The sequence below is a fragment of the Lissotriton vulgaris genome, chromosome 2_1, assembly GCF_964263255.1.
Source record: "Lissotriton vulgaris chromosome 2_1, aLisVul1.2, whole genome shotgun sequence".
In the NCBI taxonomy this organism is placed as follows: Eukaryota; Metazoa; Chordata; class Amphibia; order Caudata; family Salamandridae; genus Lissotriton; species Lissotriton vulgaris.
In genome coordinates, this window is record NC_141687.1 from 269524077 (window position 1) to 269550956 (window position 26880).

A 26880-nucleotide genomic window follows, 5' to 3' on the forward strand; every position below is an offset into this window, starting at 1 on the left:
GATCAGCCTTCAATGAAGTAGAGCCCTCATTTTTACGTTTCATCTCAGCTGAGGATGGCCAAGGACACTCTTCAATATCAGGTCCAGATTTAGATTTTTTTCTTCTGGAGCCATAATAGCAATATGGCTTCTCTATCCTTTAGAGGTTTGGCTGAAATAGTTCTGCAGTATTTACAGTCCTTGGCTGTATGTTTGGAATAAAGGCAATAAAGACAGTCATTGTGGGGGGTCTTCAGAGAAAAGTATTGCCTTCCCACTAGACCTGCAAAGTGTAATAAGCCTTTTCTTAGCTCCCTCTGACATTTTAGAAGCAAAGAAGGAAGAAAAACAGTACCTTGAGGTGAATTCTAGCAGGGTCAAAAGTTCACTCTCTGACAAACTGAGCAGAGCTCAGGGAGACTCCCTTACACACGACGTGCGGTTAGAAATCTGAGGTCTGATAGCTCTGCTGGGGAGTTGGGGTCCAGGTATCATCTCTCATTAGTCAAAGCTCAGACCTACATAAACATGCTTACAAATGGTTAAGTTTTCCTTTCTATTTGGGGGTGTATGATGTATTCTTATAGTACTACTTTTCTAACTATCGCTGGGCTCCCACCATGACAATGGCTCTGGACTCCCACCATGACAATGGGGAAGATATAAGCATGTGAACCTAGGAAAGATTCAATACTTGAGAAGTAGTTGTTTTCGAACAATGTGTGTTAAAAGATATCACTAACTTGGAACAGGCGTGTAGTCAACAAACCTTTCAGAACATGAGTCAAACCGATTGGTCAGCTATCAAATCTCTACAGGAGAATGATAAAATAACAATAAAACCGGCTGACAGCAGCGCTGCCATTGAACACCAAAGATTATGAAACCATGTCTTAAAGTTGCTAGGGGTACGTTCAAACTACAGACCACTGGTGAGAGATCCTACTGGGGAGCTTCAAGACATGATTAGAGCAATGGTGGCAGATGCTGAGGAAAAGAAATGGATAACCCATAAAGAAGTTGAGATTCTGATCAATCCCAAGCCAAGAACTCCGGCATTTTACATCTTGCCTAACATTCATGAAGCCTAACGTCCACCCCTTGGCCGCCCGATTGTTTCAGGTATTCAATCACTATTTGAACCCGTCTCTCAGTTTGAGGATTCCTTTTTGAGGGAAACTGTCATCAACCAACCCTCGTTTGTCCAGGATACTACCGACGCCCTCAATATCCTGGACCCTTTGAATTACGACCAAGTGAACCATTTTTTGGTCACCATTGACATTGAATCCCTCTACACCAGCATTCTCCAAGATGCCACGCTGGTGGCAGCAGCTCATGCACCTGGGATTCACAAGCGGTTTTATGACGCGCTCCCGTCCTTTGTGTTGCAATGTGTGAAATTGGTATTAACACGTAAATGTTTTGGCTACCAGAACCAACTATACCTCAGGGTCTCTGGGACCTCTTTGGGGGCTATATTTGCGCCAAGTCAGGCTTGCATTTACGTCGGTATGTTTGTGGAGAATTTCCTACATCATGTCTCAAACCCCTTCTAACAGTATATTTCTCTTTGGAAGAGGTTTATTGACAACATGTTGTGCATCTGGACCGGGCCAGAGGACAAACTACATGACTTTCTTGGAGGGCTGGATGAGACTGACAGTTACCTACATTTCACATGGACCATCAGCAGACACGCAGCAGTCTATTTAGACTTGGATATTGGTGCCACCAATCAGAAAGTCTACACTAATGTTCACCAAAAATCGACCAATCGAACTTGGACAGGCATTATCAATCTTTCCATACTAGGCCATTGCGGGATAATCACCCAGTGGGTCAATTTTTTAGGTATTGTAGTACCTGTACTGATACAAGTGTATATATTGAGCAATCAGAAAATCTGACGAAACGCCTTGAAAATAGAGCATATCCAGCAAAAATGATCAAAAGGACACAACACAGCGCTTAATGCACTTCGTGAGGCAATTTTGGAAAGAAATAAAAGATCTAATGACGCCGTCTGCCAGTGGTAACCACATTTGACCCTCTGCCTACTAAAATCAGACAAATCAGTAGGATACATTGGTCTTTGATGGATACTGGTCAGAAAAAAATGCCTCCACTGAGGTTTGCATTTAACCCTTTCGATGCTGATGACAAGCTCAGCTCGTCATCACCCACGGGTGTCGTGTGCTGATGACGAGCTGAGCTCGTCATGGTGCCACTAAAATAGCAATTTCCAGCACAGGACGGGAAAACTGCCAGCAGCCATGTGGTTAAAAGGGCGACTAATTTGAGAGACCGGCTGGTCCATACCCATCAAGCTCATCAGAAAAAGGATTCAGGCATACCATCAGACACTTTCCATGTAGGAATTGTACCATCTGTGAGCTAACCCAGAAAACAAAGAGTGTTCAGTTGGTGGATGGAAGAATCTGGCATCAAAATAAAGTCAGTAACTGTAACACTTCGAGTGTAATCTACAGATTAACCTGTGCCTGTGGATTGCACTATATCGACCTCGCGTCCTGTAAAGTCAAAGTGAGGATTCAAGAACACTTTAGCACCCTCAAGGCAGGGAAATTGACAACACAACTGATCTGGCACTATCAGGAGATGAAAAACAACTACAAGAATCTAAAGTGGACTGTGTTGGACAGAGTAATGGGAGACGCACATTGCATTGAAGACATGTTGGTCAGAAAATAGGTGCACTGGATTTTTGCAGAAAAAGGAGACCAAATGGGCCTGAATGATTCCCTTGAATGGAACAGGGTGGACAGATAGGAACAGGCCCCCAAGAGCTCAGCCGAAGGACATGATATATGACAGGAACAATGGGCAATGTTGAAATAAATGTCCCAGCATATGTCGGTATCAGTCTATACAAAAGGTCTGAACTGTGTGAACGGACTGACACTAATATTCCAATCATGAGAATAATTATTGATCAGTAAGGGATAGTTGTAGAGTTTTGCCCCCACTCAGGTACACTTGACTAAATCCATCTGTAGTCAGTCTTGGGGAATTATCACATAAATCAATGGTTTCATGTCTGGGCGTCCAAAGTAGAAAGTGGACCTTGCTAAATGCATTTTGGGTATCTCCCAATAGCTGTATACAGTACTGCAGTACACCCCCTTGCATACACTGTATTAATTCCTCTATTACAGTGTACTGGTGGTAGCATCAGAGGAAAATGCACAAATTACTTTCCTTCGGTAACGATATATCTGTAAGAAACAGTAGTTAGTATTAAATTCCTTACCATAGAATATCCCCAGGCGTCAGACTGGATCCGGAAACTTTTGAGTAGCAGTACCCTTGCGCGTCGGTAGGCGTCATCTGCGGCTCCGCGTCCATCGTCGGCGTCGTTGGCGCCGGGATGATGTCGCCGGAGTACTTAGACGCCGCCCTCGCGCGCTGACGTCAGTCCTTATACATAGCTTTTCATCGCCAGAAACACAGAGACATGATAAAAAACAACACTGGTGCCATGAAACTAGGGCCCTGAAAGGGGATAACCTTAACCCTAGATATCGGTTCGCAGAACGGGGAGGATAGGTGGTGCGGCAAGGAATTTAATACTAACTACTGTTTCTTACAGATATATCGTTAGGTAAGTAACTTGTGCATCTGAAAAAAACAGGTTAGTATTAGATTCCTTACCTTAGAATAGATACCCCAGCAATACCAACCCAGGTGGTGGGTCTGCGAACCAATGTTTACACCAGAAAGTCCTGGAGAACGGAACGTCCCAAAAAGCCATCTCTCCGGACTTGGCTGTCCAGGCAGTAGTGTCTTGCAAACGTGTGCAGCAAGGCCCACGTAGCTGCCTGACAGATGTCCTGCAAGGGGACTCCCGGACCCAGGGCAGTAGTAGCCGCTGAGGCCCGAGTGGAATGGGCCCTTAGCCCAACAGGAGGCTCGTTTTTAGCCAAAGAGTACCATACCTTGATGCACAACATGACCCACAGAGAGATGGTCCGCTTGTGCACCGCCCAACCTTTCTTAGTGCCCACGTAACCAACAACGAGTTGTTTCATCCACCGGAACTGGCGTGTGCAATCCAAATAAAATGAGCCCACGTTTTGGGTCCAGGCGGTGGAGCCTCTCTTCCTCTTTTGAGGGATGCGGAGGAGGAAAGAAGGTGGCAAGGTGATGGACTGCCCAATGTGGAAGGCTGTGACTACTTTGGGCAGGAAAGAGGGTCGCGTCCGCAACACAACTTTGTCCGGATAGACAGAAAGGAAGTGAGGTTTAGAGGAAAGAGCCTGGAGCTCACTCACGCTCCTGGACGAGGTGATGGCAACCAGGAATGCAGTTTTCAGAGTAAGGAGATGAAGAGGACAGTTATGAAGTGGCTCGAAAGGAGCGCACATCAGATAGGTCAGAACAAGGTTCAAGTCCCACTGAGGCATCACGAAAGGAACAGGAGGATGAGTGATGCCCTTCAAAAACCTATTTACAACTGGGGACTTGAACAAAGAGGGCTGATCAGGGAGCCTTAAGAATGCGGAAATAGCAGAGAGGTACCCCTTGATCGTGCCCAGAGCAGAGCCCTGCTGGGCAAGAGAGAGAAGAAAGAGGAGAATCTCCGAAAGAGGGGCAGAAAAAGGATCCACAGCATTTGCTGTGCACCATGCCACAAATTTGTTCCACCTGCATGCGTATACCGATTTCGTGGAGGGACGCCTGGCTGCCAGAATCACATTACAGACTTCAGGAGGCAAGTCAAATGGCCTCAACTGCCGCCGCTCAATTTCCACGCATGTAAGTGGAGACTGGACAGGTTCTGGTGGAGGACCGTCCCCTGCTGCTGCAACAGAAGGTCCTTCTGAAGAGGCAGACGAATCGGGGGATCGACAGACATGCTGAGTATCTTGGGATACCAGTATCTTTGCGCCCAGTCCGGAGCCACAAGGATAACTTGGGCCCAGTCGCGTCTGATCTTCTTCAGCACTCTGGGCAGAAGTGGTATAGGCGGAAAGGCGTACAACAGACCGCAGCTCCACTCGCGACGAAAAGCGCCTCCGAACGAGTGCCGCCTTGGAAATAAGAGGCCTTGCACCACGTCCGAGTTCAGACGCCATTCGTGATCCATCATGCACCAACGGCTGAGTTCGTCCGTCCTGGCGTTCAGGGAACCTGCCAGGTGTTGAACCACGAGGGTCACGCCCTGATGTTCCTGCCACTGACAGAGGCGCAGAGCCTCCTGGCATAGGGTCCATGACCCCACCCCGCCCTGTTTGTTGGAGTACCACAAGGCGGTGGTGTTATCCGTTAACACATGCACTACACTCCCCCGGACAGAGGGGAGGAATGCCTTCAGTGCAAGCCGGATCGCCCGCGGCTCCAGAAGGTTGATGTGGAGCCGGGACTCCGTCGGAGACCAGAGGCCTCTGATCTCTGCATCTCCCATGTGGCCCCCCCCATCCCTGGAGGGACCCGTCCGTCAGACATACGTGCTCCGGTTGGGGTAAGAAGAGGGATCTGCCGCTGACCCAATCGCGGTCCGTGAGCCACCACTGCAACTGTCTTGCAGTGCCCTCCGAGATCAAGACATAGTCGGACAAGTAGCCCTGATGCTGGACCCACAAACTTCAGGTCCCACTGCAGAGACCGCATCTGCCACCTGGCGTGATGCACCAGAAGGATGCAGGAGGCCATCAGCCCCAGAAGCCGCAGCGTCAACCTGACATAGACTCGGGATAATGGCTGAAAGATCGGAATCAGAGCCTGAATATCCCGAAACTGCGCTGAGTCTAGAACCACTCCGATGATGAGGAGCTTCTGAGAGGGACACAGGTGTGACTTCGGCACATTGATGGAGAACCCCAGCAGGTGCAGGAGGTCGGCCGTACTCTGGAGGTGGCTGACGACTGTCTGGGGCGAGCCCGCCTTCAACAACCAGTCGTCGAGGTAGGGGAAGAGTGAACCCCTAACCTGCACAGATGAGCTGCGACCACCGCCATCACTTTCGTGAACACCCGTGGGGCTCTGGTAAGGCCGAAGGGGAGGACGGTAAACAGAGTGCTCGTGGCCTACCATGAACCGAAGGTAATGCCGGTGGGCCGGCAGGACGGGGAAATAAGCGTCCTGCAAGTCCAACGCTATCATCCAGTCTCCCAGGTCCAGGGCAGCTAAGACCTAAGCCAAAGTCAGCATCTTGAACTTCTCCTTCCGGAGGAAGCCGTTGACGTTCTGCAGTTCCAATATAGGGCGTAGGCCCCCTTTGCCCTTCTTGGGAACCAGAAAGTAGTGGGAGTAACAACCACACCCAACTTCTGACCCAGGAACGCGCTCGATGGCCCCCTGGGCCTAGAGGGCCGTAACTTACTCTTGCAGAAGATTCAAGTGATCCCCGGACACGCAGTGGTACTGCGGTGGCATGGCTGGAGGGGTCGCCTCGAAGGGGAGGGAGCAGCCCCTTCGGACGATTTGCAGCACCCACCTGTCCGATGTGGCAGCGCGCCAGTGGAGGAGGTGATGGCGAACCCTGACCCCCACTGGCGTCACATGGGCTTGAAAGTTCGGACTAGGAGGGTTTTGAGGCGGATGCTGCAGGGGTAGGTGTGGACTGACCTCACCGTTGTCCCCGACCGACGCCACGGCGATTACCTAGTCTGCCACCGTGCTGGATGTTAGTCTGTAGGCCGTGGCTGGCAGGACCTGTGGGGGCGCCCCTTTCTTGGCCAAGAAAGGAGCGAAAGGCAACAGCGTGCTGGCACGTTGCATAGAGGCCCAAGGACTTGGCCGTAGCCCTGGAGTCCTTAAAGCGCTCAAGGGCACTCTCTGCCTTGTCGGCAAAGAGGCAACGCCCATCAAACGGCATGTCCATAAGGGTGTTTTCGACATCAGCCAAAAAGTTGGCGGACCTCAGCCAGGCGTGGCGACGAATCGCCACCGTCGTTGCCATCGCTCTGCCCAGCGAGTCCGTGGTATCCAGGACAAACCGGATGGAACACCGTGCCGCATCTCGACCCTCCACAAGGGCTTGGGTGAGTTTAGTGAGAGTGGGTGTAACGGCCCAAGAGGCACGCGGTGTTGACTGACCGCAACCCCAATCTAATTGAGGAGAACATCTTTTTACCATACTGTTCGTACCTCTTGGATTCCGGATCGGGGGAAGCCGTTGGCAATGCGGTCTGGGAGTTAGAGGCCTGGATGACCAGGTTCTCCGGGTGGGTGGGTGGACAGAAAGCCAGGGTCGCCCGGAGCCGGGCGGTGGCGCCTGGCCACGTTCCTATCCACAAGCGAACCTGTAGCTGGCTTGGACAAGGTGCCCAGAAGAACGTCTGACAAGGCCTCATTAAACGGCAGCAGAGGCTCAGCCGCGCTTGCCGGCAGTTTAAGGACCTGAGTGAGGAGGTTAGTCCTCACGGCCACGACGGGGAGCACAAGGCCCACAGCCTTGGCAGCCCGCCTCAGCACCACACTATAGGCAGCCCCCTCCTCCGTAGCCACGGTAGGAGGGGAGACAAAACCAGTGTCTGGGGAGGTGTCCAGACCACAGGCCTCCCCTAGCTCACCTGCCCAGTCCTGAGAAGACTGGCACTCACGTGCCAGAAGGTCCTCGGACCCCTCCCAATCCTCCTTGCCACCCATCTCCTGATATCCAGGGTCAAAGGATGGGGCCGGGTCGTATAAGTAAAAATCTCCTAGCGGCATCGAATACGGCACCGAGCGGCGCTGCTCCGACGCCGGACCCGTATCGAGGGTAGGACAGGGGTCGACGTCGTCCTGGGACAACACCCTGGGGGCCGGCGTCGGTGAAGTTGTGAGGTCGACCGGCGATGACCCGGATCCAGAACCGGATCCAACGGGACCCTGCGGCGTCGGGACGGAAGTCACCGACGGCGCCGGAGCCGAAGCACCCGACGGCGCCGTTGCCAAAGCACCCGGCCCGCGTGGGGACTCAGTCTGGGCCGCCTGGCCCGAAGGCACCGCGGAACCCGACGGAGGAGTGAGCGACCTCATGGTCATGAGGAAGGCCTCAATCTCCTCCGGAGTCGCGTTCTGCCCAGGGACCGGCGGGTATGGAGCAGGCCGCGACACCTGCAGCTCCGGTGGAGCCGTGTAAGCGGTGTCGCCCGAACCCCTGGCCGCGTTGTGCGAGCGTCGGGGGGAGTCAGAAGAGCGATGTCGCCTCTTCGACTTCTTGTGCCTCTTACCCGAGGACTTCGAGCCCGAAGACTGATGACGACTCCCGGAACTGTGGTGACTCCGGCCCCTCGACCGGTCCCTCGATCTCCTTCCGGACCGGGACCTCGAGCGGCGCGGGGCTGACTGCCGGAGCTCGAGTCGCTTGCGGGACCGCTCCAGTCGAGCTACGGACGTCAGGGCCCGGCATTCGGAGCAGGACTTGTCGTCCTGGTCGGGGCCCAGACAGTGAAGGCACCGGCGATGGGGGTCGGTAACCAAAATCAGTCGGCTACAATCGATGCAGGGTTTGAACCGGGGCATCCCTCCCGGCACCATCGGAGTCGAGAGACTTCGAAAGATGATCAAAAGGATCGAAAAAGTTAGTAAAAAATTGACTATGCGTACTACTTTTTTCATATCAGTGCTTGCTGGCGTGAAAAAAGAAGAACTGACGTCAGCGTGCAAGGGTGGCGTCTAAGTACTCTGGCGACATCATCCCGGTGCCAACGACGCCGACGACGGACGCTGAGCCGCAGACAACACCTACCGACGCGCAAGGGTATTGCTACGCAAAAGTTTCCGGATCCAGTTTGACGCCTGGGGGTATTCTAAGGTAAGGAATCTAATACTAACCTGTTTTTTTCAGATATATGAGGTAGTGGCGTATATACACCATAAAACTGGGAGCGCCATGATTGACTATCTGCCAGCCAATAGAAAAATTAAACATACTAAGTGTTCAGTCCACTGGTCACTACGGCACTTTAAACAACAAGCATATCAAATGCAGAGGGTATACGGCTGTTTACAATTAAAAAATGGTGCCCTTGTAAGATCTGTGGTCGAATTGAAAGTAGTATTATATAAACTGAGCGTTCAGTCCATCCGGCTCACTGAATCCCAATTGCAATGAAGAAGGCTTTGTGCAACTCGAAGATGACGCCCAGTTAAGAGTTAATGGTGGATGGCGTTGACCAGACTCCTGTGCTTACACTATTGGACGGTGCTGACCCAGGTGAGAGGGCAGGTTCAGTCCTACTTCCGGGTCACGATACGCATACTTTACCGGGCGCACAAGCTCTCTCAGCGTCCAGGAGGAGGTTGAAGCCTAGAATACTGGTAAAGCGGCGAGTGGTATGATGCCGGCGGTGGGTAGGCATGTCTCGCCCATGTACTTTTACGCGCAGTTTTACACGTCTGGTGTAGTGCAAGACCCGAGAAGTAGAAAGCGGGTTTGGGTGACAAGTGAATAGCTTTCTGGCTTCAGAATGTACAGATCAGGCAAGAGCCGGAGGGTTTTCGTTCATGTGCACATATTTAAGACGTAAAGAAGGCATTCAGATGGTAATAGGAAAACATGAGAGAAATGTCGAAACATTGGCATAAGCAAACAAGCAGTTACAATGCAATGGTCTCGGCATTGTTAAAGTTAGAGCTATTGGCATTGCTCATGACATTATTTTTATTTATGTTTTGGTTTTCAAAACATAAATAAATGGCATTGTCATTTACAATGCCAACAGCTAAATCGCTCGCAAATGCGAGACCTATTGCATTTGCACCCACACAGAGCCACACGCACAAAGCCACCCACACACACATACAGAGCCACCCACACAGAGCCACCCACACATAGAGCCACCTACAAAAAAAGCTACCCACAGAGCCACACACACAGAGAGCCACACACACACACACAGAGCCACACACACACACACAGAGCCACACACACACACACAGAGCCACACACACACACACACAGATCCACACAAACACAGAGCCACACACACACACACACAGCCACACAGACACAGAGCCACACAAACACACAGAGCCACACACACACAGAGCCACACACATACACACAGAGCCACACACACACACAGAGCCACACACACACACACAGACAGAGCCACCCACACACACAGAGCCACACACAGACAGAGCCACACACACACACACACACAGAGCCACACACACACACACAGAGCCACACACACAGAGCCACACACACAGACAGAGCCACACACACACAGACAGAGCCACACACACACAAAGAGTCACATACACACAAAGAGCCACACACACACAAAGAGCCACACACACAAAGAGCCACACACACACAAAGAGCACCACACACAGAGCGCCACACACACACACACACACACAGAGCGCCACACACACACACACACACACAGAGCGCCACACATACACACAGAGCGTCACACACACACACACAGAGCGCCACACACAGCGCCACACACACACAGAGCGCCACACACACACACAGCGCCACACACACACACAGCGCCACACACACACACACACAGCGCCACACACACACACAGCGCCACACACAGAGCGCCACACACAGAGCACCACACACACAGAGCGCCACACACACAGAGCGCCACACACACAGAGCGCCACACACACAGAGCGCCACACACAGAGAGCGCCACACACAGAGAGCCCCACACACAGAGAGAGCCACACACAGAGAGCGCCACACACAGAGAGCGCCACACACAGAGAGCGCCACACACAGAGAGCGCCACACACAGAGCGCCACACACAGAGAGCGCCACACACACAGACAGAGCGCCACACACACAGACAGAGCGCCACACACACAGACAGAGCGCCACACACACACACAGAGCGCCACACACACACACAGAGCGCCACACACAGAGCGCCACACACACGCACACAGCGCCACACGCACACAGCGCCACACACACACAAACCACCACACACACACACAGAGCGCCACACACACACACACAGAGCGCCACACACACAGAGCGCCACACACACACAGAGCGCCACACACACAAACAGAGGCAAGAAAAACGATCACAACCAGGGAACAGAGGCAAGAATAACGAGCACAACCAGGGGGCATTGGCAAGAAAAGCGAGCACAACTAGGGAACAGAGGCAAGAAAAACGATCACAACCAGGGAACAGAGGAAAGAAAAACGATCACAAACAGGGAACAGAGGCAAGAAAACGCCCCCCCCCAACGGACATGGGATTATCCCCCCTGCTGACACTACTTATAGCACACTGCCCTCCCCACTAGCATGGCATTCTCCCACTTGCAGGGCACTGCTGCCCCAGTCAGCACCCCCACATCTGCACCAGTGTTCTTCAACTGCACGACACCCAGTCTGTGCACTACTGTTCACGCGGAGTGCACAAGCCATCGCCCTCCGAAGGAGCCCCAGTCAGCACCCACCCCCCAGCTGCACCAAAATAGAGAACATTTCAAGTAGGATCCTGGGCACAACATTCTGAGAGGTCACAAAATAAACAAACCCATCATCAGCATAGAGGGACACGTTAGGTTCAGGGGGGGCCACAATGATCCATGTTCCTGCACAATAACCTTGCCAACGGCGCAACCACCACAGCAAATAGAAATGGGGAAAGGGGGCAGTTCTGGCTTGTGCCTGTATTCTCCACTCCCCTGCCACAATGCTCCCTGTTCTTTTTCTCAGTGCTGTCACGATTCATATATTGCAATACTGTAAACCTAGCTGACAATCCAATTGTGTTGAATGACTTTTTGGCATCTTTAGACCCCACAGTCAATGCATGCAGGGTATCAGCCATCTCAGTCAACATATCTCAATCTTTGCAAGTTTGCGGCCATGTTGGAAAGGGCATAGAGCTTTTTCGGTCTGCTTCCACAATTGTGTTACAACCCACTTCCAACACTTTGCTGAATATTTTGAAGTCGATATTTATTAGCATGAAAAGAGGTCTGTACACTTTGTAATCCAGCTTGTCCTATTTTGTTCAGCAAAGAGATTAAGAGACCAATCGGCAGCATTCTCCTTAAACCTTTGAGTAAAAGATGACCACCACACCAATCTGGCCATTAGTCCCCTGACTCATGATGCTCCATTTAGCATCCTACTGCTGCATCTGTACTTAAGCACAATAAACACTAGCAACTTGATTTTATGAATTGGTGGCAACATAAATAGTTCTACAGGAATAACACTCCTGTGTAACCGACATTTTTTCTACGTCTTTGTATGCAAAGGCTTTATTAAAAGCACCCTGCATTATCCATTTGCTTGCACTTTTTATCCAAAATTGTTAACGTTCAGTGACTTGGTTTAATGAATCTCTGTGGTATATTATGTAGCTCTGTATGAGCTGCACTGGCATGAATTATTGCACTACCTTTAAACCTTCTTTGTACGAAATGATTTTTAATAACTGCATGTACTTAATGAATAAAAGAATAAAAAATCTTCATCTAGAAATTTTCCGCTCAGAGAGTGCAGCCTGAAGCCCGTTTGCACCTATATTGTGTGGGTGAGGCAAGTGCGGGACGGAGGAGGGCTGCGGGCAGAGGGACGGGGGGAGGTGAGAGCCGGAGGGAGGAGGGCTGCAGGCAGAGGGAAGGGGGAGGCGAGAGCAGGACGGAGGAGGGCTGCGGGCAGAGGGAAGGGGGTGGCGAGAGCGGGACGGAGGAGGCCTGCGGGCAGAGGGAAGGGGGGAGGCGAGAGCGGGACGGAGGAGAGCTGCGGGCAGTGTCCAGCCAGAACAATATGCCCTTGGTGCCTCGTGGCAGAAGCTGCAGCGGACTGGCGCTTCAAGGGTTCATGCTAGCACCAGCTTCATGCTCCATGTTCTAAAGCGCTAGGGGCTAGGGCCTCTAACGTTAACACTTAGTTGCCTCAGGCACCAAGTGATAAGCACCTTGAAAGGTTAACACAGACTTGTGTGCCTCATGTCCTGGTTCTCTAGGAGACTAGTGCACGGTCTTAACAGCCCTGGCACCTCAGGCCCTGGCACCTCAAAGGGTTAAGTTTCTTTGCTTGCCAGCCCCCTGGATATGCAGGTACACGCGCCTCGCAAGTGAATGTTTTCTGGCTTCCTCGTGCCCAGAATGTGCAGAATGTGTAAGGACAGGTTCTTCCAGTCCTAGAGGAAGAGCTGGGAAGTCCGTGGTGCCATTCCCAGGCATGCCGCTGAACTCGACCTCCCCCTTGTAAGGGCCGAAAGACGTGCTCCGCTCCGCCCCGCGACCTAATCATGTGCACCTGTGAGAGCGCGCTGCTGCGAGGCTCCATGCACAGGAGGTCTGCTCGCGGGCACCCCTCTCGTGCCACCCTAACACACACGGGCCCGGCCTGGTACAGCGGGGGTGGGCTCCAGGCTGCTCCAGGCGCTTCAACGCAGAACAGGGTTGTGGCATTTGAGCGGGGGCACTGGGTTCAGCGGCCACTCCCATGCACACGAGCGGATAACGCACTCCCCCTTGGGTGAAAGTGAGACGGCGCTGCGGTTGGCTCGACCCAGGTGTCTAACAAGCCACACAATTTGGAATTCTGGTACTCCTATGCTACGGAATGCATAGTTCAAACAGAGCCTGGATAGAGGAGGGCTGCGGGCAGATGGAAGGGGGAGGCGAGAGTGGGACGGAGGAGGGCTGCTGGCAGAGGGAAGGTGATCGGAGCCGAGCAGCTCCAGAAAGAGCCGAAGTACGGCGGGGGGAAGACTGGGGGCAACCAGGACCCGTCCTCCGATCACTCACCCGCTCCCACGCCATGAACCTGGAAACACCACCATGTTTCTCCGAGGTCATGCAGAAATGCCTCGGAAAAACGCACCTCATTTTCAGGATTGAGGGGCGTGTTTTTCGTTCTCTCCTCTTCCCATTGGCTGGAATGTAAAATTCCAGCCAATGGGAAGAGGAGAGAAAGAACCTAAAAAAACACGCCACTCAATCCCAAAAACATGGGGCTTAAATGGACAGACGCCCCTCTCCTCCAATGGCTGGCCTCCATTGTAGAAAGCCAGCCAATGGAGAAGAGGGGTGGGTTCACGCCCCACACTGAAAAACATAAGATCTCGCCGGCGAGACAGCGCAAGCGCAACCTACGCAGGCCGAGACCTAAAAATGTAATGATGGCTAAATAATGCATGTATATATTCAAAGGCTGACGACTGGTGGCTGCAGTTTACCTGATGGAGAAACGTGGTTAAAATTCATTTTTTGTTCCCCTACATGAGTGTGTTGCTGGTAGGAGTCCACCTGGCAATCACTTGGTAATTATGGCATAAACTATGCATATTTTGCTAAAGAAAATGGTGTGGCAAGGTCGCCACCAAACATTATTTCAATATGTGTTTTACATGTTTGGCAATATCTTTCTTTTATGTTAATTGTCAACCACCACAGATTGTTCTTGAAGCATCAGCAAGGTGGATATATGTCCCCGAGCCCTGATGAAACTGCCAAAAATTGCAAGGCAATGAAATATGTCAGCTATTCCAATTAAGATGGTCTAAATATGCTGTTTTTTTAATCTGAGTGAGGTCACAGTGAAAAGTAAAGTATGTATAACTGAAAGTGAGCCACAACTCATTTTAGCTTGGAAAAGTGTTTTCCTTTAGCATGTTACAAGGTCCAGATGGCCGCTGGATGATATAATCGACACCATATGTCTTTTTCTCACCCTTTTTCTCACTCAACTTTAAGATTTGGGCTTACATTTGTCACTTTCCCTTTCCTGTTTTGGTCATGAAAGTTACCGATGATGACAACGTGAGGCAACTGGTGAGTACCAACCAGTAGCTCCATGGGTGATGCTTACGTGAGGTACTTTCTGACCTCTCACACCTTTTTTCCTTCTCTATTTTTGATGTGAATAGGCGTGTGGTGGGTTGACAAACTCTAAATGTTTAGAATGCAGAACACTCTGAGATGGGCAGGAGTGATAAATAAGCGGAGCCTGACCTAGGGTCAAGTAGATTACAAAACTGCAGCCTTTTTTGGATTAAAATAACATTGAAAGAAAGAAGGAGAAGCGACAGAAAAAAATGAGGAAATAAGAGAGAGAAGAGAGAAACAAAGGAAAATAAAGACGGGAGGTGGAAATGTTATCAGCAACTTCATATGGCGAGGGAAAAAAGCAAGGATATCTACAAGTAAGTTAAGGCTTGCAAAAAATAATGGAGGAGTAGGCTTACCAAATTTCCGAAATTATCAAATAGCATATCTTTGCAAACAAGGAGCATCATGGTTTATGGATAACCCTAATTACAAACCACAATGGGTGGATGTAGAATTAAATCTCACTAAAGGAACCCCCTCCCCCCCCCCAAGCAATTATGACAATGCAGACCCCTAAACTGGGGCACTCTAATTATATAATAATAAACACTAAAAAAGCCTTAACACGGCTGGATACCGTTTCTACAAAAAAAATGGGTGCTTTAAATTCACAGGTGATCTGGAACAACCCTGCGATAAAAATAAATAAAGAAACCATATTTTGGGAAGAGTGGTCCCTCAAGGGTATTAACTTCGTCAAGGACCTAAGACTTCTCCTATTCCTGTCTCCACACTTAAAAATGAGCAAGGTTTAACAGAGTTAGATTTCTACGCCTTTCTGAAGCTGAAAGAACAGATCTCCAAACTTAATTCCATTTTTAACCCCCCCTCAGTTCCCTCAAAACTTTCCCAATTATTGACTGCTGGTCACACAGTCTCAAGGATCTAAAATGACATCTCCCCTCCCAGGGTAAGCAACATTTGAGCAATGTATCAAAATGGGAGGCAGAACTGAACAGCAAACCAATTACATTGGACTGGCCGCGAATACATACACAAAATTCAAACACAAAATCTCCCCTAATCTTTCACAAACAAAATTCATGCTCATAAATAGGACTTACTGGACCCCTGCAATACTATTTAAACTAAAACTAACCCAGTATCTACTATGCTGGAATTGCTACTTCCATACAGTTGACTTATCTCACATGCTCCTGCTATGTCCTATGTTATAAAATGTTTGGAATCAAACTTTCAAATTAATTTCTCAGACACTCAACATCTCACCGGTTAAAGAGCTATCATACATATTAGCCAGAATCTTGGACCCATATCTGAAGGGAGAGGATGGCCGCAATCTGCTTGACCTAATGCTAACATTGGTGTGTAAAATAGTATTGTGTAATTGGAAGAGTTTTGGGAAAATCACATTAAAAAAATGGCAAGAATGGTTAACTTTAAGAGGAGCAGACAATATTGCCTTAAACACCTCCCCTTGGAAATCCAAGCATAGGAAGCTATGGAAAGCGCTTGCCTCTACCCCTAAAGTTTTTAAACCCCCCCTGAGCTACCAATCCCAGAAGCGCCTATATCACGCCACATCACGGTCCCCTCTGCTTACGAAACCAACCCATTGGGATTAAATGATGGTTCACTACTAAAATCAGCATGCACCACCTTTCGTCTTACCCTTTGACCTCGAGCGCTAACCTTTTTCTTACTCCGACTCCCTTCTTACTACTTCTATTTTCTGTTAATTTTTTTACCTTTGTCTTTCTATCTCTCTTGATTCGCTTCATGCTAGATAAACAATTATCAATAACAGCAATGACGACCTCGCTGATCACTACAGAGACATGCATAATTCAAGTATACTGGAAGACTTAGACATTATGGCTTGATTACAATCCAAAATCTGTACCCTTACTAGTTTGGTCATCCATTTGATTTATCCGATTACAATGTACCTCCTGAAGCACCTTTTCGATGTCTTCTAGCTATGGTGTTTATGATGTACCTGTACACCTTTGTCCTGCTATTTAATTTATTTTGAGTTTGAAAAGCAAATCAATAAAGTTCTTTAAAATCAAAAAAATAACATTGAAAGTTTGTGGTGTTCTATGTAATCAGGTCATTGTGTATGGTATAAGAAATTTTAAGGCAGGACCAAACACTACGTCTTTAATCAAAAAAAGAGAACAGCCTTCTAAAATGTGTTATTTATCCAGCTGTAAATAGATCTGACATTTTTTATTTACAAGCATCTCTCACCTCCCACAACGAACATATTTTTGCAGACATTTTACCATATACTTGACAGCCGTACTGGAGAAAAGAGAAACTGTAAACATTTCTCCGAGACAAGGGGCGAGGCAATGGCAAACGTTGCAAACTGAAATACATACAGTATCTGCAATAGTAGTGTTTACTAATGTATCAGTCACGTATAAGCATTCAGTTTAAAACATACCTAATGATTTGGCCTTCTTCTTCTGGAGTAGCTGGTCGTAAACCCAAGACTATGTGGCATACCTAGATAGAAGCAAAATAATTGAATATGTGTTGTATCATATTTATTGAGTTGTGCTCTTAACACACGCCCCTTTTATAAACTAATTAACTGGCCATATATTTCAGCTCAAACGTTCTTCACACAAACTCGAGGACAGTGTGAGAAAGGAAAGACAAACTATGCAAATGAGCGACAAAGTTGATTTATTTGCCTAATCATCAGCCCTCTTGCATTTTTCGGAAAATCACAATCCGCTCAAGCGTTCATGTCCTGCCTCTTTCAAGGATGCAGTGCTTCACCTAACTTACTCTTGGACTATTTGAAGTAAAAACAGTGTGCACTGCAAGGTCTATCAATCACTGCAAAAACCAGAATGTCAAATTCACAACTCATATTAAGTCACAAAAGTTCAAAACGATTATACACACAATGGTTAGCTTGTAAAATGTGCTGCGTTTTTGTCGTACCATAATCAGAATTGTTGCCAAACAAGGTGAGGATATGAGGGAAAAATGTGGTTAGTACAAACTTTCTTTGCACCCAAATAACATCTAAACCCCAATATGAAGCCAGGAGGGCAGCTGCTGATGTTTCTAGTGGTTCAGAATGTGCAGGCAGACTCTATCGAGGGTCATCAAGAATAAATAGCATTGTGGTCACTGCTCCTACCCAGCAGAAGTGTATTCCTGAGGATGAAGAAAGCAGGTAAACGCTTTCAAATCATCTGTGGTACATAAAGCTTAGGGCAACTAGCACATACTTGGAAATTAGGAGTAACAGGAACAGCACTAACCTGGTTGAGGTCATTCCTGGAAGGGCGCTCCTTCCAAGTATTTGAGGGTGGAACTTGGTCTAAGTCCTAGCCCCTCTCATGCGGAGTACCGCAGGGGTCTTCACTGAGCCCTACGCTCTTTAATGCGTACATGGCCCCACTGGCAGAAATCGTACAGCCATATGGAGTAAATATTGTGTCATATGCTGATGATACTCAGTTGGTGGTCTCACTCAACTAGTCTGACTCATTCTCATCCCACATCTGCACTTGCCTTGAAGAAGTGGCCAAATGGATGCATTATTCTCATCTGAAATTGAATGGGGATAATACGGAGCTTATGCTCCTTGGTAATCCTATTTTATTTAAACCAGCGGAGATGTGGCCGACGGTTATGGGTTCAGCACTTGCTCCCAAAGCAAATATAAAGAGCTTGGGATTCTGGCTGGACTCAGACCTTACTCTTGAAGTCCAAGCCAGAAAGGTGGTTGTCGCCTGTTTCAATTTACTTAGAATGCTTCGTAAAGTGTTGCCTCTCCTTCCCTTTCAGGCTAGGGAATTGGCAGTCCAAGCGCTTATTCTATCACGCTTGGACTTTAGCAATGCACTCTATTTGGGTGCCCCAGAGGCAGTGCTTTCCAAGTTGCAAATAATCCAGAACTGTGCGGCAAGAACGCTCATGGGAACCCCCTATCGACAATCAGCTGAACCTGCTTTGAAAGCCCTACATTGGCTGCCCATTCGGTAGAGAATCCATTTCAAAGCTCTCTGTATTACTCACAGAGTGCTTGGAGGTAATGGACCAAAGATCATCTCCCCTTTAGCTACATTTTATCAAGCTAACAGACCCCTAAGATCGGATGAATTGCACCTGGCCTGTGTACCAAGGATTAGAAGAGCCAGAAGTGGAGGGCGACTTTTTTCCTATAATGCCACCAGGCTTTGGAATTCACTCCCCCTCCAGCTACGGAAAGAAACTAATCACCTGTCTTTCCGGAAGCTGTTGAAGACTTGGCTCTTCCCCAAATACGTTTCATAGGCCTCCTCTTGCTGTTAGTGCTGGGATGCCATGGGTAGCCATGCGCTTTACAAATGCTACTTCTATTAATAATAATAATAATCCACATTTGTAAAGCGCCAACAAACATCCATAAGGGTCTCTAGGCGCTGGGGCCGGCGGGAAGATTAAGCAAGCTATTGCCTAGAGTCACATGGTCCTGGGCTAATCTGCCGTCGGCACCGGGGATCGAACCGTGATCCCCAGATTCCGGAGTCCGTTGCCCTGGCCGCGGCGCCACACCTCTTCCCTCTATTCTATTCTATTCTATACTGGGTGGATGAGTGTAGGAGATGAATAGGAGTAAAGTTAGTGTGGTCAATGTGGGCTGTGGATTTTATGAATATGAGGGTGAAAGAGGATCACGGAAGGGAAGCAAGCACATTTTATGAGGAGAAAGATCATTTCCATAGATGCATCCAGCAGTGGTTCATTACAATATGCAGCATGATATTGGCCTGAAAGCGGGAAGTAAAAAGGAGAATAATTATTTGGGTGCCATCTGCAAACAGGCAATATAGGGAATGCTGCCTCATAAGAAAGTTGTGTAAAACCACATCCATTGGGAAATGGGAATAGGATGTAGACTTACGGCTAGAGAGGTCGACCCCGAAGCAGGGGAACTGGGTTCGAGTCTCGGCATCAACGCTCAACATCCTGTGATTCTGGGCAAATCACTTAATCTCCCGGTGCCTAACAAAAATTAATGTGTCCATCTGTAACAAAACTGGTGCTCGTGTAAAGCGCTCTGATACCTGATATCTTTCGTTCTTGTTCGAGCTATAAAAAAAACTGAGTAGGGCAGCTGAAAAGTGCCAGGAGATGGAAGGATTGGATGGTGAGAGAGAAAGGTGGGCCACTTTATCAAAAGTCACTGAGGTATCCACTTGGTTCAGAATGGAGGTGCAACAGCTGAAGCACGCTGTAGTATTTTCAGACGTTGCTGACGATTGCTCTAAAGATCAGAATCCTAACACCTAATCATGGGTGGAGAGTAAGAGAGAGACGTATGAAAACGAATTACTCTATTGCTTTTAAAGTTAAGAAGGGAGATCATGTCATGGTAGGAGGGAGTGGCTCAGTCTGGCCAGGCATCATGACGGCTATTGTGAAAGATATATGATAAATGAACCAAAAAAAATCAATCGGTTTTAAAACTGAAGGAAATGGTGGAGGGAATAGATAAGTGTTACTAACTGCCTTGAGAATACGAAAAAGATTGGTTTGAGGGCTGCTTAGAAGGTGGATTTCCTTCGAGTAACGATCAGTCTTTCAGTAGAAGGGCAGGATATATGAAGCATTCAATGACGTAGTTTTACCTATACCCTCTCTATCACTGTTGCAATTTGCTTCACTGTCAAATATCATAGAACAGCAAAATGTAAAAAGATGTAGGTGTCGATGCAGAGCAAATTGGCCTGTGGTTAAAAGGGGGAAGCCTGTGAGACACACACGTGGTGCACTTGTATTAAGAACATTTAGGTTTGTTGGATTTTAAGAAGCTGCTTCACATTTTCTGGGTCCAAAAATGCTGTGTTCCTATTGGTTAAAATGCAAGCATTTTGGACATTTGGTTATTTCACATTTGTCAAAGTTCATTGCATTTAGGAGCAGCTATCGTATGCACGTAAAGGAGTACATCATGATCATCCCAATTCATCATAGCCTCACAACCGTACTGTGCAAAGTCATCTTTAATAAACCTTCCACTATTTATCCAAGCTACTGATGGTGAATTACTTTGCTTCTGGCTCCTTCATGCAATTTCATTATCAGTTAATAATTTAGTAAATCTGTGATACTTATACAACGTAACAATCATGCCTCCTCGCCTGATATCTACCTAGCTAAATGCAACTAAACCTACAGCAATTAGTGCAGCTATATCTGCACAGCACATTCAATGACTGTGCAGTGTAGACAGCCACTACATATTGGAACTATGGGCACTTGCATTGCCACTACCGCCACACTTCCTGAGGGACTATTGGTCCCAGGAGCCCTTCCTACCTGGAAGGAGGGGTTGTCAACGCGCACTTGTTAGCCTCCTGAGAACTGCGCCGCAGGACGAGCCTGGGCAAAGCCCGGGCCAAGGGAAGGCCCATCCTTGCCAGTCATTGCCAGGAAGAGGCAGGGCAGGGCCACTCCTCTTACACCGGACTGCCCGTAGCCCACTGAAGGCCGACACTGGACATTTGAGGTACTGTGCCCTTTTTCCTACTCCTCTCTTTCCACCCGTTGGCTTTGGGCAAGGTCTGAACCTGTACATCCTTGATAACTAGCAAATTGGGACTGGCTGCTAACATTTTACTTCTCCGCTATGGACTTTTGACGTTGCTCGTCTGTTTTTGTTCTGTGTTAGTTTCAGGCACGTGCTTCTGCCAAATTAGTCATCTCCTTGTGGCAGCTCTTTTTTATGTTGTATAAGCGGCTCTAGCAGTGGGGTTGCGGGGATAGTTATTTAGGCACCCCCGCTTTGTGCTGCTAGGAAAGCTAATTCCCTTGTCTAGCTTTAACCCCTTCCTATCCAGCTACTAGGCTATAGCCCACTGACTGTGTGATCGTGTAGGCAACTTGTTGAACTGGATATTCGCATTATCATTGCTTTGCTTTAACATTTTTAGGAAAAAGGTTAGGCTGTAGCTGGTTTCCATCTGCCTTGGCCCACGTGCCCACGTGAGGTTCATGGATTGGAGAAGTAAAAAACTATGGAGGGTACTGGTGGCAGGCAAGCAGGGAAAGGGAAAAAGGTCAGAAAATCGCTGAAACACCCAGGCAGAAATTGCGTTCTAGATCGCATTGATAGCCTGATCAGCGAGTGCAAAGCATTCTAGAAGATGAATCATCTACCCCCCTACGCACAACTCTTGGCCAACCCCCTTCCCAAACCACTAGCCAACATCACTCACCCACCATCCCAGCAATGTTAAAAAACACACTTTCTAAGGTGACCCTTACTCACACACTGGAAGAATTATCTGACACTGCAAGGACTTACTCACCCCCGACTAAGTTCCATGATATTCTTAGTAATATCACACCGCAGTTAGAATCCACCATCCCATGCGTAAACAGGTTCACTCCTTTATTGGACAAGACTGATGACCCTAAGGAAGACATTCACCAGCAGTTTCTTGAGACTACTGATGAGATCGTATCAGCATCAAACTTAGAAACCCAGAAAACCCATCAACTGATTAATACGGTTAGGGCCTAAATAGTAATCATGAGATCTATGATTGAATTGCCATTACCCTCAATGGCAGAGTGGCTCATCTCCCCAACTGCATGTCAAACTTGTATTGGGGGCTCATTCCAAATCAACTTGTAATCATCACATGCCCCACCAGGCAGCTAGCTGCGGAAGGGACACTGCTTCTCATGGGCCCACTCAGCTCCACCTTGCTATTACTCCCTATACCCAAGTACCACCCGAACCCACTGCCAACCGAGTCAATAATTCTACTAACTCAGTGGTTGCGCACTATCCCCCTAATCGCTCTGGGACTGGAAACACCTCCCCACCCCAGAGACAACTACTGCCATGTCACGGCCGGAACCAACTGGCTCCACCAGCTATTCCATATTTGCCACCCGCTCAGAAAATCTATATGGTTAATGTCCCAAAATTTGATCAAAGGAAGGGGTATGAGGGCGAGGATTCTCTAATTAATAAAGCAATTCATTGGATCCGTTATGTCAGTAGCTGTTGCTCAGTCATTCGAGACATAAATATTGTCCCACCCGACCTATATCCCTTTCCCATTACCTCTCAATACAACTTGAAGAGTCTAGGGCAATCTCCAAAGATTATCTCAACACATCAATTTCTTTAACACCTTGACTGCTTGAGATATTTGCCTGCTGTGATGAAGGTCAAAAGAAACAGGTGTGGTCATGACGACCTCAGCTCGTCATCAGCACACGAGCAGTGTGTCTCATGACAAGCTGAGCTCGTCATGAGCATGGAAGGGGTTAAGTGTTTTTTCTTTTCTTTATTTATGCATATTTTTTACAAGCTAGGGGTCGTGTAACTAGTTAGCATGGAGGAGTCTCGTTCGTTATCGGAATTAACCAGACAAATTGCTCCCTTAACTAAGAACGGCCATGCACCACCACCCACAGAATCGAGAAAGAGCTATCAATCTGTCAATCCTTTCCGTGTCTGGGCCGGGTGAGGTTTCCCGTGTTTTTCCCCCTGCTCCCAGACCTAGTACATATAGTGGGGTGCCTTTTTCATATTGTCAGTAATTCGAGACAACATCATTAGGGTTCTGAGGTGCACTTTCCCTGATCAACCATTTGATTGTACTCACCCTAAAAGGAACAGATTTGTCTGAAAATCTCCTTACCCTGGAATATCGAACCTGTTCCCCTGATGCTTATTTCATCCAGTTGAAGCGCTTTCCACCTCATGACCAGAGCAAGCTATCTGTACCCCAAATGCTTGGCTGATTAGCTAGTGGCTCCAACTTTGAAGTTAATGATCGACTCTCGAGGGAAGATCACCAGCACCCTGGGTTATGCACTGCTCCTTTTACCTATGTAAATAGCCTCCCAAGTACTGCGGCTCAGCAGATGGTGTCTCACCCAAGGGAAGATAGTCCCCTAGTAGAAGTAGGTATGAGCAGTGCCCTTACTAACATTAGCGAGTTGGCGGGTGCGGATTCTTGCAAAAGTCACAACTTCCAAGCTCCATTACAGGCCTCTATTCACCATTGTACTCCTATTTTAAATGCTGCTCTTGGCCCAGATTCTCACTGGCAGCTTAGGGTAATATCATGGAAGATGGCTGGGTTACATAACAAAATGTCAATCCCCCACTGGAACGATCTAATTGAGGTTTATGACATTTGCATTTTCCAGTGAGATATGGAGTTTGGTTCCTCTATTTAAATCAGGTTGTATATGCTTCTGCTCACCAGCAACGACAATAGGGAGAGGGCGTCCAGCAGAGGGATTGATTATTTAGGTGAGCATTGCCCTGGGTTGCCAGATCACCCTTTTATTTTGATTTGTAGCACACGCACGGATACTCAAAAGTGTCCCTCCATTCAAGTTGCAGCCCTGATATTCTAGGGGTTAGGATCACAGGACATGGGAGGAGAATTTGAAGGGGGGGGATTAGGAGATGGGGGGAGGCCCCATTGACCTGTTAAACGTTCATGTGAGAGGAGACTAAAGGGGGCAGAACCTCACCTACCATTGCTCTATTGGAAAAGAGCTTAGCTAGTTGCTCATCTCATTCTAGATTATTGGTAGCAGGTGATCTTAATAGTACCTTTAAACCACTGTTTGGCACTGAGGATGACAACACCAAATGGGCTATTCCATCCTTAAAGAGTTTGGCTTGAGGACAGTAAATAGCAAAACAAACAAGATGATGGATGAAATATTGCACAGTGGCAAACCATTCACCCCCAGTCGCAGATCTGGGTATAATCCATCGTTTTTTTGCTCACCAAGCTACCCCAGTTAAGACATGGCAATATGCAAATAAGTCTTGACCCTGTGCCTCATGGGAACAGTTCAGCCCAAACTGCCAAGCCATGTCTTCCCTGGACCGAAATCAAGCATCCTAGGACCGTTTTTGGCTAGGATAGCTTGACTGCAGTGGCGTAGTGAGCACGGGACCCACATCTGGGCATACCATTCCCACATCGGGTGAACAGCAAAACAAACAAGATGATGGACGAAATGTTGCACAATGGCAAAACATTCACCCCCAATCACAGATCTGGGTATAATCCATCGTTATTTTGCTCACCAAGCCACCCCAGTTCAGACATGACCATATGCAAATCAGTCTGGGCCCTGTGCCTCATGGGAACAGTCCAGCCCGAACTGCCAAGCCATTTCTTCCCTGGACCGGAATCAAGCATCCTAGGACTGGTTTCTGGCTATCAGCTGGCTTCAGCCAGGATAGCTTGACTCCAGTGGCGTAGTGAGCACGGGACCCACGTCTGGGCATACCCTTCCCACATAGGGTGAACAGCAAAACAAACAAGATGATGGACAGAATGTTGCACAATGGCTAAACATTCACCCCCCCCCCCCCCAAGTCAAAGATCTGGGTATAATCCATTGTTACTTTGCTCACCAAGCCACCCCAGGTAAGACATGGCCAAATGCAAATCAGTCTTGACCCTGTGCCTCATGGGAACAGTCCAGCCGGAACTGCCAAGCCATGTCTTCCCTGGTCGGAATCAAGCATCCTAGCACTGGTTTCTGGCTATCAGCCGTCTTCAGCCAGGATAGCTTGACTCCAGTGGCGTAGGGAGCACTGGACCCACGTCTCACCCCAAGTGCGCCAGGTATGCCCAGACGTGGGTCCTGTGCTCACTGTGCCACTGGAATCAAGCTATTCTCGCTGAAGAGGGGAGAAACCCCGAAACCGGTCCTAGGATGCTTGTTTCCGGCCCAGGGAGGACCTGGCTAGGCAGTTTGGGCTGGACTGTTCCCATGAGGCACAGGGTCAAGACTGATTTGCATATGGTCAGGTCTAAACTAGAGTGGCATGGTGAACAAAAGAATGATGGATTTAACCCAGATCTCTTGACTGGGGGTGAATGTTTAGATTTGTCTCTGCATTACGTCCATCAATTGTGTGTCTTTTGCTTGAGGACAGTAAATGGCAGAACTCCTTTGGACAGGCTGGGCGCAAATATGTACAGAGTCAGCTGCCCGTCCTGCATTGTTTACATTCGCCTCGATGTGAGGCTCTGGGGAGACTTAATTGACATGAACTTGGGCACCACTACGGCGAGTGATCATAATCCTTTCTCTCAAAACATGAACCTATTGTGCGAAGCTCCTTACTATCCTGTAAGGAACTCACCTTTGACCCACACAAGGGAGATCTTCCCCTCGAATAGCAACAGATCCTTAAAATGGCAGAAGGAAGCTTTGTAAGAATCCAAGATCATAGGCATATGGCATGACAACAGTAGGTACACGTGAGCTTCAGGCTATGGTCACCAGCGGAAGTGGGTTGGCCGATGTAGCTATGGTTCATTCTCATACCTTTGACTAACTCAATGTATATGTTTTAGCTCCCAGACTGGACCTTAAGTCCAGTATGGCAACAAGAGGGACCCACTTGTGGTACACAAAAGATTGCAGGCGCAAACAATCGCTCCTAGCTGCAGCAATTAAAGGTAAGCATTGCCCCTTGATTAAAAGTGCCAGGAAGCGCTATGAGGCTGCTTTGCATTTTGCAAAGTTAGCATGGGATGAATCCCGCTGGAATCAACTCAAGGAAGCTAGTGCAGCGAAGGATGTCATTTTGGTCCCTAGTCACCTGGGGTAGCAAGTCAGGAGCACACTCTCCCCCTAACTATATAACTGGCCAGGAATGGTACGACCACTTCCAGAAACTCTACTCACTTCTGAGGACACGCCCCCAGTAGAGGTGGCCTAGCTATAGGGGCACCCCTCGAATGACGACCTTGGGCAAAATAGAGGCAGCAATCGGCAGAATAGTACCGTCCAAAGCAGCAGGACCAAACGGCATTCCGGGAGATTTATTCCTAGCAGATATTTTGAGTTGGGCACGCTATATTCCTCTTTTGGTAAATGCAATGGGTAATGGCGCCCCAGTTGCCAGGTCTGGGAGCAGCGGTGGTCCCAATTTACAAAAAAGGAGCTAGAGATGATCCCTCAAACTATAGGCCCATAAGCCTGATCGATGCCCTGCAGAAGGTCTTCAGCAGAGTTCTTGTTGCAGAGGATTCAGCTATGGGCAGACGATAACGCCATTCTATCACAGTATCAGGCTGGCTTTAGGGTGAGGACGGGACGATGTACCAGCCACTTTGGCTCCTA

The 26880-nt window shown here is 48.5% G+C and overlaps 1 protein-coding gene across 2 annotated transcripts in view; it reads right to left on the reverse strand.

Annotated features, from left to right (window-relative positions):
• USP32 (ubiquitin specific peptidase 32) overlaps positions 1 to 26880 on the reverse strand; it is a 1504025-nt gene that overhangs the window by 708751 nt on the left and 768394 nt on the right. For both annotated transcript variants that reach the window (XM_086954917.1, XM_086954918.1), the window contains exon 11: positions 17186 to 17247. In XM_086954917.1, the coding sequence (XP_086811043.1) occupies positions 17186 to 17247 (62 nt within the window). The remainder of the gene's footprint in view (positions 1 to 17185; positions 17248 to 26880) is intronic.